The sequence below is a fragment of the Astatotilapia calliptera genome, chromosome 22 (assembly GCF_964374335.1).
Source record: "Astatotilapia calliptera chromosome 22, fAstCal68.1, whole genome shotgun sequence".
Classification (NCBI taxonomy): domain Eukaryota; kingdom Metazoa; phylum Chordata; class Actinopteri; order Cichliformes; family Cichlidae; genus Astatotilapia; species Astatotilapia calliptera.
This window is the reverse complement of record NC_137442.1, coordinates 30,672,790-30,686,326: the sequence shown is the minus strand read 5'-3', so window position 1 is coordinate 30,686,326 and position 13,537 is coordinate 30,672,790. Positions and strand designations below refer to the sequence as shown.

At 39.7% G+C, this 13,537-nt stretch overlaps 1 protein-coding gene and 1 long non-coding RNA gene across 5 annotated transcripts in view; one reads left to right on the top strand and one right to left on the bottom strand.

Annotated features, from left to right (window-relative positions):
• LOC113014212 (uncharacterized) overlaps positions 1-9,642 on the bottom strand; it is a 34,655-nt gene extending 25,013 nt beyond the window's left edge. For 2 of the 4 annotated variants that reach the window (XR_003270942.2, XR_013904494.1), the window contains exons 1-2: positions 9,471-9,635; positions 2,866-2,923 (exon numbers count right to left, since the gene is read on the bottom strand). Coding sequence is in view for 2 of the 4 variants with exons in the window: in XM_080295934.1 (XP_080152060.1) it covers positions 2,866-2,882 (17 nt within the window). In the remaining 2 variants the exon portion in view is untranslated. Of the gene's footprint in view, positions 1-2,865; positions 2,924-9,470 lie in introns of all 4 variants that reach the window. The other 2 variants (XM_080295934.1, XM_080295933.1) reach the window with 1 other exon arrangement.
• A 1,252-nt stretch (positions 9,643-10,894) lies between these two features.
• LOC145423838 (uncharacterized) lies at positions 10,895-12,165 on the top strand. The gene is made up of 2 exons (XR_013904887.1): positions 10,895-11,019; positions 11,917-12,165. It is a non-coding gene; the product is annotated as an uncharacterized LOC145423838 (long non-coding RNA).
• Positions 12,166-13,537: the final 1,372 nt, after the last annotated feature.

Genomic DNA, 13,537 nt, shown 5'->3' with positions numbered 1-13,537 from the left:
ATCTTTTTTTCCAATAAGAGTTTCTGTGATTTCATATATTTCTACAGTTTATCATACTGAGGTCTGCTGGCTAACCCCTCACTTCACAAGAGTACTATTGATCCAAGCTCTGTCGTGATGAAAGCAATCTTTTACACCCTGACCAGCTTTTGTAATTAAGATTCTAATGGCCCTTGCACATCTTTCATTCATATACATCTGAGGTATATCTAGATGTTCTGAGAGGGGTGGCTTCTCATTCTGCAAATAATAAAATTAACTATTGTAAAGATTACATTTAAAGTCATTCAACTACAAATCTGGCCTTTCTGTTTTTGAGGCTGATTATAGACTTTGGTTTTGTTTGTAAAGGATCCTGTGATTATTCCACCCCTTTTTTCTTCTGTGGATGTCCAGCTGGTGATTGCATTTTTTTTCCAAACTGTACCAAACTGTTTGTTCTGTTACTTCTAATGTCCCTCCAGTCTCTCTGGTGGATTTATTTAAAAAAAATAATTGCAGCCTAAGAAAGACCGTTTTCAATGCCTTTAACATTTTTAATGCCCCACTTGTTAAAATACTGTATCAACCTGAACTATGAGGAAGTAACAAAACCCCACACTGGTCCATGAAACAGCTTTTGAGTGTACGTTCAAAATACATTTGAAGTCTTGAAACTAAGGTTACGGTTAGGTACTGTTAATCCAATAATTTCGTTTGGCCACTCCAATTCCAGTTTAAATTCTGTAATCTAAGACAATATTCATAATATCACTTAAACTTTGATGTTTCTTTTTTCACAAACTGAAAATTACAAAAATTGCGGCAGTTTTCCAGAAGTTGTGCATTTGTCTTGGTTGTATGATGTATAACATTATTGTGAGATCATGAGTGGCCTTTATCTCTTGATGATAACACCAAGATTCTGATTAATAGATAAGCTGCTCTACCTTCATAGCCACAGCCACCTGCATATATATTTGAGTCACACCTTTTCATGCTTAACTACTGCTCAGCAGTGTTGGTCAAGTTACTTGAAAAAAGTAATCAGTAACTAAATACCGATTACTTCCCCAAAAAAGTAATCCCGTTACTTTACTGATTACTTATTTTCAAAAGTAATTAATTACTTAGTTACTTAGTTACTTTTTAAAAACACAATTTACAACCTGAATAAAGCGATAGACCTTTCAACCCAATTCTACTTTTTCTGCATAATCCATCATATAAAATGTAATCAAATGGAAAAGTCTCTTTTTTAAACTTGTTTTATCAGTTTTAATCTTTTAACTTTAAAATTTAAATTTAATTATATGCAACATTCTCCGACTGGAAGAATTTTTTTTAACATTTAAACTTGTTTTCTGCACATTCCAACATTTATTTTTGTGTGTTTACACTCAGTCTTTCAAATAGATGCTAGTAAAACACAGCAGAAAATAAATAAAGTCAAAGACTAGCGGTCCTTTTGCTCTATTTTCACCTGTAAAGCAGGACTGCGGTAGACGGAGGTTTACCCTGGTGCAGGTGTGCCACGGTCAGTTGAAGAATCCGCAAGTTTCTCTGTGAATTTCCCATTACGTCGTTGCGCACTCAGTGCTTGTTTAGGGGTTTTTTTCGCTGTAAAAAGAAGTTTTCTTCCCACGCACAACGGACACTAATGTTTTTGTCACTTTTTATGGAATCAAACTTAAAGTAAGGTCAGTACTTCCACGCTTTAAATGCTGCACGCTCATACTCTCGCCCACAATCGATATATGATCCATTGTTGATCTGCACACAGCTGTTGTCACACACGTCGGACTCGCTTACGTCACTGTCATCAGACATTCTCGCAAAAAATCACGGTTTTAGTAACGCAGTAACGCAGCGTTCCTAAGGGAAAGTAACGGTAATCTAATTACCGTTTTTGCAATAGTAATCCCTTACTTTACTCATTACCTGAAAAAAGTAATCAGATTACAGTACTGCCCATCTCTGCTGCTCAGTGGTTAGGTATCAAGTGTCTGCAGATAACCATTGTCCAACCAATCAACGGGCAACTGCAGCAATCAGCTAGGAAACAAAGCAATCACAAGGAGGTTTTTAGTGCAGTACCCCCTTTGTGACCAATTTCACCTAGCAACAAGTAGCAACCACCTGCCAAATGGTCGGGGAAACACATTTTTCTCTAACAAGCGGAAGTCTCTAGGCCTGTGTGACTGAGGTTTCACTTGCACATCTGCAAAGGCACCATTAATGTTAAATGATAATTACAAGTTTTGAAGCAACATATAAATCCGTCTCCTGCATTTGGTTCATTCTAAGACAGACAATATCGTAACAGCTGAAATCCACCGTTGGGGAAGAATGAAAAAACCCTTCCCTTCCAATTACACCAATTGGTTTTCTCTTTTCCAAGTACCTGCATAATGTTATTAAAAGAAGAGGTGATGCAACACAGCAGCAATCATGCTTTTGTCCATGTGGCTTAAACTGTGAGTTGCAATTCTAGGTTTCTGTTTTTGGTCAGCAAAATATTTCTACATGCAAAGGATCAAATATCAATCCAAAACAGTTTATAGGTGTTAGACAGTAGGCCGTGATAGATTGTGTACAATCTGTTGTCATTTGACAGTCTGCAAATGCGCTCTAACAAGGTCTGATCTGTGTTGACAGCCTTCTGCTCTGTGACAGCGTGCAAATGTAGCTGATGACAACAAAACCTTTCTGTGAGAGCATTTACCTGTGCATCAGTTATAAAGATAGTAAAGACTTTAGCAAATTCTTAGCCAGTGCTTTCCAAAATGTTAAAATATTGCTTCTGTCTCATGTAGGCAGCAATACACCCGACACACACTAGCATCACTCTGCTGAAAAAAAATTGTTCTTCTGAGATGTGCTTACCTGTTTCTCAATGTCATCTTTCTGAGTTTTCAAATACAGAGAGTGCAGGCACGTGTCCCTGAAAACATCAGCACAGTTTAGCAAAAAAATAAAAATAAACAGAAAACACAATGTTTTCTAAATTATCCATCCAAAAATTTAATTTGTCTCAGGCAGTGCTGCATAACATTCAGATATACTGATCATAAAACATTGTGTATAGATTGAAGTAGCAACCCTTAATTTGAACATGAAGCTAACGCACAAATGCAGTTTCTGGATTAGCCACTTGAAAAAGTGTGTAACATTCCACAGGTTGCTATGTTAAAATGCCCATCATTTTTTTAAACAACTGCATGGTGTGTAAAAATATTTATAAAGCTTCCATTTGGAGACGGTCGACACGCGCAGCTGTAACCAACAGCTGTTTGCTAGCGCTAACCCTCAGCTAATTCAAGACATGTAGCTGGCCCTGTTGTTTGTGCCTTTTGGAATTTTTATGCAATCACAGGACACAATATGAAGCTATATGTGTAGCTCAGACCATCCAGTAATGTTTTACTTCTTTTTTAGTGAGCGAAATACTACTATCTTAGGAGTCTGTTACTTAGCACTTATTAGCATGTACATGTGTCACACCCATAAACTTCGCAGTAACCAAAATGCTAATGTCAGTGTTTCAAACTGCAGTTAAGAAATGCGTGGGCCAACCAAAACAGGACCAAAAGGCAAGGTATTCAGTTCTAACAATGCCTTTATTCAAAACAAACGAGTTACTAAAAAAGAAGCAATAATGGAAAAGGTTTAAAAGAAAAGAAATTAAGGAGGATTCATGAGAAAGGCTGTGTGTCAGGGACGTAACGAGGAAGTGAAATAGGCAGTGGTGGGAAAATAGACTCGCTGAAGTGGAGTTAAGTGAAAAAGTAGACACATTGGGAAGCGAAAAAGAGAGGCAGCAATATTGGATCAGGCAAATATTGAGCAAGAGCAACAGCAGAGACAGAGCAGAGAGCCAAGGCAGAGATCAACAAAGTGATCCGAGGAAAAGCACAATGACAACAGCAGACATTTTCGGTGTCTGGCCGGCTGCTCCGGCTGCAGCTGTGTGGTTGAGAGCAGCAGCGGCGGCAGTGGAAGAGCCAGAGCAGGAGAGAAGGCCCACAATGCAACATTTGGCTATTTCACAGTGTGCTGCAGCCCACCAAAACAATGTTGAAGCAATCAGAGGTAATTGCTCACTAATGGCTCCCTTTCCACTCTCCTTTTTCTAATTGCCTGCAGCGCCATCTGCGCGCACACGTGCACGCCTGAATGCATCCTGCATACACAACCAGCTGACGAATGACACGCAGGTCAAGGAGTCGAGGAAATAACATGTTACATTTCATCTGAGCAGAGCACGAGAAATATTCTCAAAATGTGCCCACTGAGCCAAAGAGGGCATTTATACTGGCGGTGAACCTCAAACATGTTTGCATTGATTTTTTATTTATTTTTTTGCCTTCAGAGCCCGGCAGTTAAAGTAACCATATAATCATTTGTTGCAATAAATGGATGCGGCTTAACAGGGAAGAGGAGGGGGAGAGGGGCGGTTTGTGACTTGAACACGATCGCTGACGAGCCCGTTATTGAGGTTGCTGATGGATCTGCCTGTCACGCGCAACATTTTTTTTTTGCCTCTCCCCCTCCACCTCTCTCTTTCTCCCGCCCGGCTCGTAGATCCATGAAGGGGGCTTTGCTGACAGGAATAGCTTGTCACTGCTGTCATCTCCACGGCTCCTGCGCCGTGCATCAGGTTTCTTCCCTGCAGTTCTTTGTTACCACTTAGCAGGAAATCTTTTTTGGCTGCGCAGTGTGGAAACCATCACCGCAGGCAAAAAAAAAAAAGGTGAAACGGGTATGGCGGGGGGTGGGGAAAGTGTTTTAAAGTGCAGCAGTTGCCACGGAAACCACCGTTACCCAGGTTCTCCTCATTTGCTCACCTTGCAGGTTTTCGAGCTTAATTGACAGATGCGGAAAGATGCACACACACACACACACACACACACACACACACACACACACACAAAGATGGTCCTGGAAGTGATTAAATCCGCTGCCCACCTGCTTGTTTCCACTCTGGCGACCGATCGGTCTCTGTTTTCTGTTTACTGAGACATCATCTACGCTGCCATCTGTACCATTCCTGTTTGCAGTGAAAACATAATTTTTTTATCAGAACAGGTAGAGTTCCCCTTTGCATTCCTCAACAAAAAAAAACACTGCTATGATTTGTTTCTGGTCAGCGACACACACTCTCAGACACAGGGGTACAGTAAAAGTCCAGGTCTCTGCCTATAGGGATTAACTATACTGATTTACCATCTAGGGCTAATTAGCATACCTCAAAATAACGATGCGTACTTTTCCCAACACTAACAAGTACACAAACGCGCCATTTTGTCAAGACTTTTCTGCAGGCAGACTGTGTTCAACAAATACAAAAGTATTAGGTGAGAAGAAATATTCATGTTACCCTCAGATTTTGGGGGTTTTACTGTTTAAATTTTTAAAAAGCACTCAATACATTCTTTTTTTTTCTTTTTTTTTGCTTTCAGTTATTGGTAGTACACGGGTTAGTGCTGAGACCTGAGGGAATGTGTTCTGGACTTGTGGTTATTAAGACTAGACAAAACCTCTGGATCAGTGCCGATACGGGACGATAAGAAGTCCAGATTTGTTGGGTTTTTTTTAGCTTTATTTATGCAAAGGCACCATTAATGTTAAATGCTAATTATTTTTTAGTTATATTTATAAGTTGAATGTTTTCAAACTGTTGCAACATCTTTCTCTATATAATATGTCACTCTCTGAGCTTCTGCACTGATGTGTCATTAAAATGTCAACAAAAACCAACACAGTCAAATGCTTGTGTGTTTGCAGGAGGTGCATGACTGGTAGAAATGGCGGCTCGCGACATTAGACGTGACAATTTTGTTGTATGCAAGGTGGGCATAACGGGGCCTTTTGTTAAGAAATTAGAAGTAATCAATGCTCCTCAAAAGTTGGACATCGCTCTTCCAGTTTTATCCTATTTCGTGATCCATTGTCAAAGGATTGTAGTGCAAATGTGCGTCACACTGCCTGACAGAGAGATATGCTTGGTCAGGTGAGCATGGGCATGGGTAATCTGTTAAAATCCTTGAAGCAAAGTTCATAGAGTTCATGTGGAGATAATGTGGAGGCCGGCATGCTCCTGTCCTCATACGTCATAGATTGTGAAGTGATTCACGCTCTGTATTACAGGAACTGAACTGAGTGTAGGTCTTTCCGCTTAAACACCCTCATTATTATTTTTTTCTGAACACAAAAGCTCGAGTCCAGCTCCACAAAACATTCAGCATTTGTCTGAGCTGACGCAAAGACATGCAAGATAACTGAATTTATAACACTTCACACTTGTCACCTTGGTAAAACAAAGTGTCCAGATGCGAGGTCGGAGTAATGGCGTTCTGTCTGAGAAAAGATACGCAGCTTTGAAGCATGCTCGCATCGCGTGTGGTAAAGAAGAAGAAGATAGCCTTTCAGGTTTTTGTCTTTTCTAACACCCTTTGAACCTCTCGTCATACTGTTTTCACTGCATTTTTGAGGTAATCAAACCTGTGCAAGAGTTCCAGTTTGTAGTCTTTTAAAGCTGTTCTTGCTCTTAGTCAAACTGATAGTAGGTGAGGTGTTTAACCACACTTTTATTTACACTCTGCATCACTAGTTAAAGTAGATTACTCTCAGCTACCAGGGTTAGACAAACATTTCATAGGAAGTATTGAGTGCGTGTGTTTGAGCAAAATAAAGGCTGACTACAACTTTATTTTTATATTCATGCTTATTTACTGTGAGTACTGGGACTAGGCCTTCACATGACCATAAAGACTATATGTGTGTTTGTGTGTGTGCGCGCACTGGGCTGTACTTTAATGTGCCACAGTGTTCTGCACCTCGTCCCCGAGTGTGACAGAAGCAGATGTTAAACTGAGCTCCGGCCGCAGGGCTTAGAACAAAACTCCCATCACACAAAGCTATTTCCCCCTCCAGACAGTGGCTCTGCAGGCCAGTTTAGCGCTTTTATCCAGTGTTCACTCCCTTTGTTCATCATAAATCCTCTGCTGATGCCAGAAGGGGGAGGAAAAAATAAAAAAACAGGAAAATGTCAACGGCCAAACTGGGACAAAAAGTTCTACTTGCACTGCTGCAGCTCAGGGATTTCAAAAAGGCTGTTTTATTTATTTATTTATTTTCCCCCGTCTTCTCTTGATACTGATGTCATTGCCTCCTGAATGGGCTGTCAGCACATTTAGGTCACTGTATAGTTTTTGATGGACAGGTGAGAGGGATGATGGGCAAACACCAGGAAGCCAGGATTAGCAAAGGGCGGACAGGTGTGCTATTTAAGCGCTTCACCAAGTGCTGTGAGTTTGCGTGCCATCGTTAAGTGACACAAACTCTACTATTCCCTAACCTCGCTGACATACAGCCGCTGTAACCCCTGCATGCCGGTTTCAGGTAAGGGTTTTGAACTAGAAACCCGGCAGACACTTTGAGAGCATATTTCCCTCAGAGGCATTCGGGTCCAGACCTCTTGGCAGAGCGTTCTGACGGAGAGCAAACACATGTAACCAGTGGGAGTCAGCCCATCTGTCTCTGTCTCGGCTGTAGCAGCACGCACTGCTGCGCGCACACTCGCAAACACAATTCTTCATGAAAGTGAGACATGAGCCTGTGCCGGCAGTGACAAACGAACTGCACAGCGTAGGAAAACCGGTTAGAAGATGAAGTGACCAATAGATCAGACAACCGAGACTCTCCCTTTCTCACTTGCTCTGCTTTCACTCTCTTGAGTCTGTTGCTAACAGGATCTTGGTTCAAATCTGCAGGACTTTCTGTAACACACAGAACCCATTTTCATGCATTCTTGCCTAGCAATATCTAATCATGTGCTTTGTTTTTAAAGATTTCTAGCTTTACTGCAGTTTACAGTTACAAAGTGTGAAGCGCTAATGCTCCCCAGTACACAAAAATGTTATGTCTTTTTTAAAGAAGATGTAATTTTGTAGTATTGCACTCTGCACAGTTATGTGAAAAATAATCATATTGATCTCCATGATTCAATAACATGTAGAACCAACTTGAAGTAATGATTTCTGTCATACACATAGTCTTTATGGTCATGTGAAGGCCTGGTCCCAGTAGGCCTACTCACAGTAAATAAGCATGAATATAAAAATAAAGTTGTAGTCAGCCTTTATTTTGCTCAAACACACGCACTCATTACTTCCTATGAAATGTAGCTGCTCTACCAGGTGTAACAATTAAGTTTAACGTCCAGGCATCCATGAAAACGAAATTTATGATATTTAACGGAGTTAGAAGTTAGCAGGGAGTTAGCTCACTAGCTTCCATCTAAATATAATATAGGATGTTCTGACTGAGAGATTTATGAAACAAATTAAAACATACAGCTATCACTTCCAACATAAATGAAGATAAAGTAAACAGCAGTGACATGTGTAGGGTTACTGAAATTTGGCTAGCTTGTAAATAATAATGTGCTAAACTATGTTAGCATAACATAAACAGTAAAGCTGGAGGACGAACGCTAATGAACAGAGGACTTTTTTCCACTCGATAAAAGTTAATGTGAGGGTTCCCAATGGTTAGGGGCAAATGCAATTGCATGGCAGGATGCTGTAAACGGACCAAACTTCAGTCAGGAGAACCACCAAGATAATCCATCCACAATACGAGGTTAGTCATTAATATACTGCTGCACGGGCTGGCTGTAGTTACATCGGAAGGGTTTAAAAACTGAGCTTTAAAATGATTAGCAGTAATAAAAACTGAGAGAAGCCGAAATTGATCACTGACTGTTTTTAGAGGCTTGTTGAGATTAAATAGAACAAGATACAAAGCATTAAAACGTGTTAAAAACACAACAGCCTTATTAAATGCACACTACTTTGGGCCCAGAAGCAGAATTCGTCACGTCATCACTTAAAGACCGGATTAATCCTTGAAATCCAAAAGGATAGCTGCTGCATGGACTAAATCATTCTTTTCCAGAGGAACTTATTTTGCTCTTAGCAATGAGGCTAAGCTAACGTGCTTGCTAAGTAAGTCATGCATTGTTAGGTTTCTTTCTTTCTTTCTTTTTTATTCATGGAAAATAGTTCATCTGTCATGTGTTGTGAACACCACAAATAAAGTTACGCTTTCCTTTCAGCACCATTGTATTAGTGACATCTCAAAACCTGGGGGCAAAAATGAAACCATTTGCATGGGTAGATACCAGCAGAGGTACGTGAGAAAATGTCTGCGTCTGTGAATAGTGTGAACCCTTTAATTCAAGTCTGGTGGCGATAAGGGTGGAAAGATAGGTGTGTGCATGTGTGTGACAGAAAGAGAAGGGAAAAAGAAAGCGAGAAAAAGAAGAGAGGGACAGACTGTGAGCGTGTGAGGAAAAGGCGGCGACGGGTTTCACCTAAAGCCGGATTCATTACCATGCATCTGTCAGAGCGTCGACGGAGGTCTTGTTGCCAATGGCAATGTGGAAAGGAGTTAAAGAGCATCAGCATCTTTTCCTCTCTACTCACCCCCCATCCTCGCTGTCTGCTGCCACTGTCTCTCCTCCTTTCTCACTTTCCAAGCCAGAGAAGTTAAACACATCAGCATGTCTGTCATTGCTCTTGCTTCACCATCTGCAGACGCCAACACAGCGCAGACAAGAAAAGTCCATTATCGCTTCCCTCAGTGTGACTATTTATCTCCCTTACCATCTCGGCCTGTCACTTGCAAACCCACCCACCTACCCCACCCTGCCTGCAATAGCACACACACACACACACACACACACACACACAGAGACAGCAGTCAACTAGGACTGTGACGAGCAAAACATTGCATCACTTGTCTTTCTTTCAGAGAGAGCTGCCGAGCACCCTGCTTTTCCAGAAACGTGTATGTAAACATAGTGTGTGTGTGTGTGTGTGTGTGTGTGTGTGTGTGTGTGTTTGCAAATGTCTGCATGTTGACACAGACTGAATAATGCCCCCAGCAACTATCATCCATGTGTTCTTTCCACAAGACATTTAACCCCAAACTGCTCCAGCAGTGATGCTCAGAGACTAACAGCTGAATCACAAGTTTTCTTGTGTTTCCCAAGCTGAGAAAATATGCAGGGCTGATTAACAGTACAATATTTTTGCATGAAACGCCTGCTTTCTTTCCTAGAGCAAGGTAGCAAAACAAATCGATACTTAACTTGTTTGTGTGCCAAGTATGAAGCTAGGCTAGGGTACAGACTGGATACCTGAACAAGATCTATAATGAGTATCTCTCACCAACTTTGACACTTTAATGCCTAAACATGAGAGACATAGATACTTGGGGAGCACAGCTGAAGTTATATATAAACCAGGGTAGGTCTGCTTTTTTAATAAAGGCAGGCTAGTTTCTTCTGGTTTATATGCTAATTTAGGCTAACAATGCTTTTATGCTAGCTCTAAGAAAGGATTTCAAGTTTTCTTGTGTTTTCTGGGGGTGAGAATATGTGCAAAGCTGTTTAACAGCGCATCTGGTGGGAAAAAAGAAAAATTCTGCAACTTAGGAAATTTATATTTATTTATTTTCTGTTTGTGTACTAAAGAAGCAATTACAGCACACACACAATTGGCTAAGCTAGCTTACAGCATGGAGGGTTGAGTGTTGTTATCTGATCTATACCAGAAACCCAGTTTATTTTCACAAAAATGTCATATTAGAAACTTGAGGTCTCAAAACATGGAAAGCACAGGTACACAGCAAATTCAAAAGTGTTAAATGTTTTGGTGTTAATAGTCTTCTTGCAAAAGTAGAGTTAATTTTACTCTAAGTAGAGTCACATTCTTTTAATGTAACTCTGAGGTGTAAAATGATAGTAGTTAAAATAGAGTGTTAAAAATGAGTGTTTCTATGTCAAATCTGGAGGTGTTACAATGTAAACATTAACTCTTGACCTCTTAACTCTGAACTCCTACAGGGGCTATGACACCAATAGAGTAAATTCACAGACTCCGCCCCCAGCACCATAGGCTCCAATCGAAGCTGAAGTGAAGCCATTTCAGAACATTTTGCTCTACATATTTGAGTTGTTTGCCATGCTTGGTAAGTCATTTGTTCAAAGGTTGTTTCAATTATTACTATTAGCTTTTACTTCTGTGGCTCTTTGGAGTTGAGACAAAGCTGTGTGAAAGGCATTAGCCATGTTGCTCGGTGATAGCATAATATTCTGTTTTAGCTAGCTGAAAGGTATTGTTTGCAGGCAAATACCACAGCCTTGAAAAAAAGCTTGCATGTGAATTTTCAGTCAAACCTTTGGTCAAATACGCCTAAAACAATGTGTAGAATGTGAAATGTTGGTATAATGGTGCTACTTGAAGCCTGAAAATGATCGCCCATAAAAAAAAACAAAAAAAACGAGCAAACAGCAGTAGCAGACGTCCTGACTTGGTTCCACGTTAGCATTTAGATCCCTCCAGAGTTTTGTGCACACGGTTTAGGTAAAAATTAAAAAGGTTGAGGTTTTACATTTAGTTCAGTATTACCTGTTGCCGGTGTCCTTGTCTTTTGGGAAAAGACTTTACACAAGTAATGGCTCAAAGAGGATTCCTTTTTTTTGGGCTACCGTGGCTCAGGGGGTTGGGAATCGCATCTGTAACCGGAAGGTCGCCGGTTCGATCCCAGGGCTCTCTGTCCTGGTCGTTGTGTCCCTGGGCAAGACACTTTACCCTACTTGCCTACTGGTCTTGGCCAGAGGGGCCGATGGCGCGATATGGCAGCCTCGCTTCTGTCAGTCTGCCCCAGGGCAGCTGTGGCTACAACTGTAGCTTGCCTCCACCAGTGTGTGAATGTGAGAGTGAATGAATAGTGGCATTGTAAAGCGCTATATAAATCCAATCCATTATTATCATTATTATTATTTTTTTACTTTGCTGCAATTGTTTACTGGATTATTTGTGCCATTAATTAGTGTCAACTATTTTTTATTCAATCTCCACATAGGATATGCTTCTGAAGATGGAATATGGGGGAGAGCAGAAGTGCGTTGAAGTTCCACAAAGTGATGAATGAAGGACATGCATATTGTATTGAAGAAATAAGTGATGAGAATGCTGTTATTTGCATTTACCATGTCAGACCTTTTGATAAACAAAATTCTAATGAAAATGAGAACATGTATACTGTTACATCTTTCAGAAAATGTTTTGAAATTGTGGTGCACAGTTCAGAATAAATGTTTTTCAAAAACCATTGTGTCTTTTTAGTAAATGTTTATTTCCAAAAGAAATTTCTAGAAGTTCAGAACAGTAAAATCCCCGCTTTTTAGAATGAATTAGAAGATAACTCTTACGTAGTTAAACTAAAATACTCTTTGAAAGTTAATATATAAACTCTTAAGACCAAGTGTTAAATTATCAACTCCAGACAGATTTGGTGTTTAACACTAAATCAGAGTTAACGTACCAACTCTCCAAAAAGAGTTAAATTAACACTCTCTGGTGTGGACCCATATAGACACTTTAATAGTGTTGAAATCAAATCCGACAGTGTTAATTTGGACATGCTGGATTTGCTGTGTATGTTCTTCATAATAGAAGACTTTTTGTTTCTTACTAAATATGAAAAAGTCATGCGTTTCTTGTTTTGGTTCAGAATAACGGATGTAACGCACTAATTAAATTATTTGTTTGTGTTTTTATCAGTGTGTATATTTCAACATGGAAATCGTGTCAGTTAAAACTCGAGTTTTCCTTCATAAATTAAAAAGATTTCCAGTATTTACATGACAACACAGAGAGGAAAGTGTTCACCAACTGAACAAATCAGCTTTAACAACAGAGTACACTTTACAACATAGACATTGATGTAGCAGCAGTGCCATAATTTTAATAAAATACCAAGAAAACAGTTCCTTTTAATCGATAACACAGTACAATTAGCAGTGGCAGGAAGTATGCGTTTTTTCCCACATTCAAACAATTCATTTTGTAGTACAAATCAAGTAGCAACACTTTTTCATAGTAGCACAATGATTTGTTGTTTTTCACTGCAATTCATGTACAGTTTCTAAATATATGTTTTCATTTAAAATGTAAAAATAAGCCAACACACAGTGCAACAATACATTTCAATTGTTAAAGAAAGAAAATTTTGATTACAGTGCCAGTATAGTATAAAAAGGTATATTCATTCATATCAGCAGTCATTGATGGCTCTAATCATTTGGGTGCTTTGGGCAAGTGAGGTTTCTCTGAGTTTTTTGTAGGTGTGCCTATATGTTATTTTGTAGTATTTTTTTTTTAGTATTCCGAGTGTATTTTTAATGAAAACAAAAGTTAAAGTGGCAAAATTATATTCTTCATATGTTTAAACTCACCCACCTTACCTCATGAACCGCGTTAGCTGAGCTGTGCATGCCTTGGGCCTTATACTTCCCATTTCTTGCCATGTAGATATTGATTTCCAGTTTTTAGATACTGTGGAACAAATTCACAACTTTTAAGACAGAATACCTTTGAAAATAGTTGTTCAGGTCCATTTGAGTATGCCAAAGTTTCTCCTTGGACTTTTGGCTATCTGTCAAGTTGCGTTGGAGCAAAGCAGTCACCTGCTGTGACCCTCA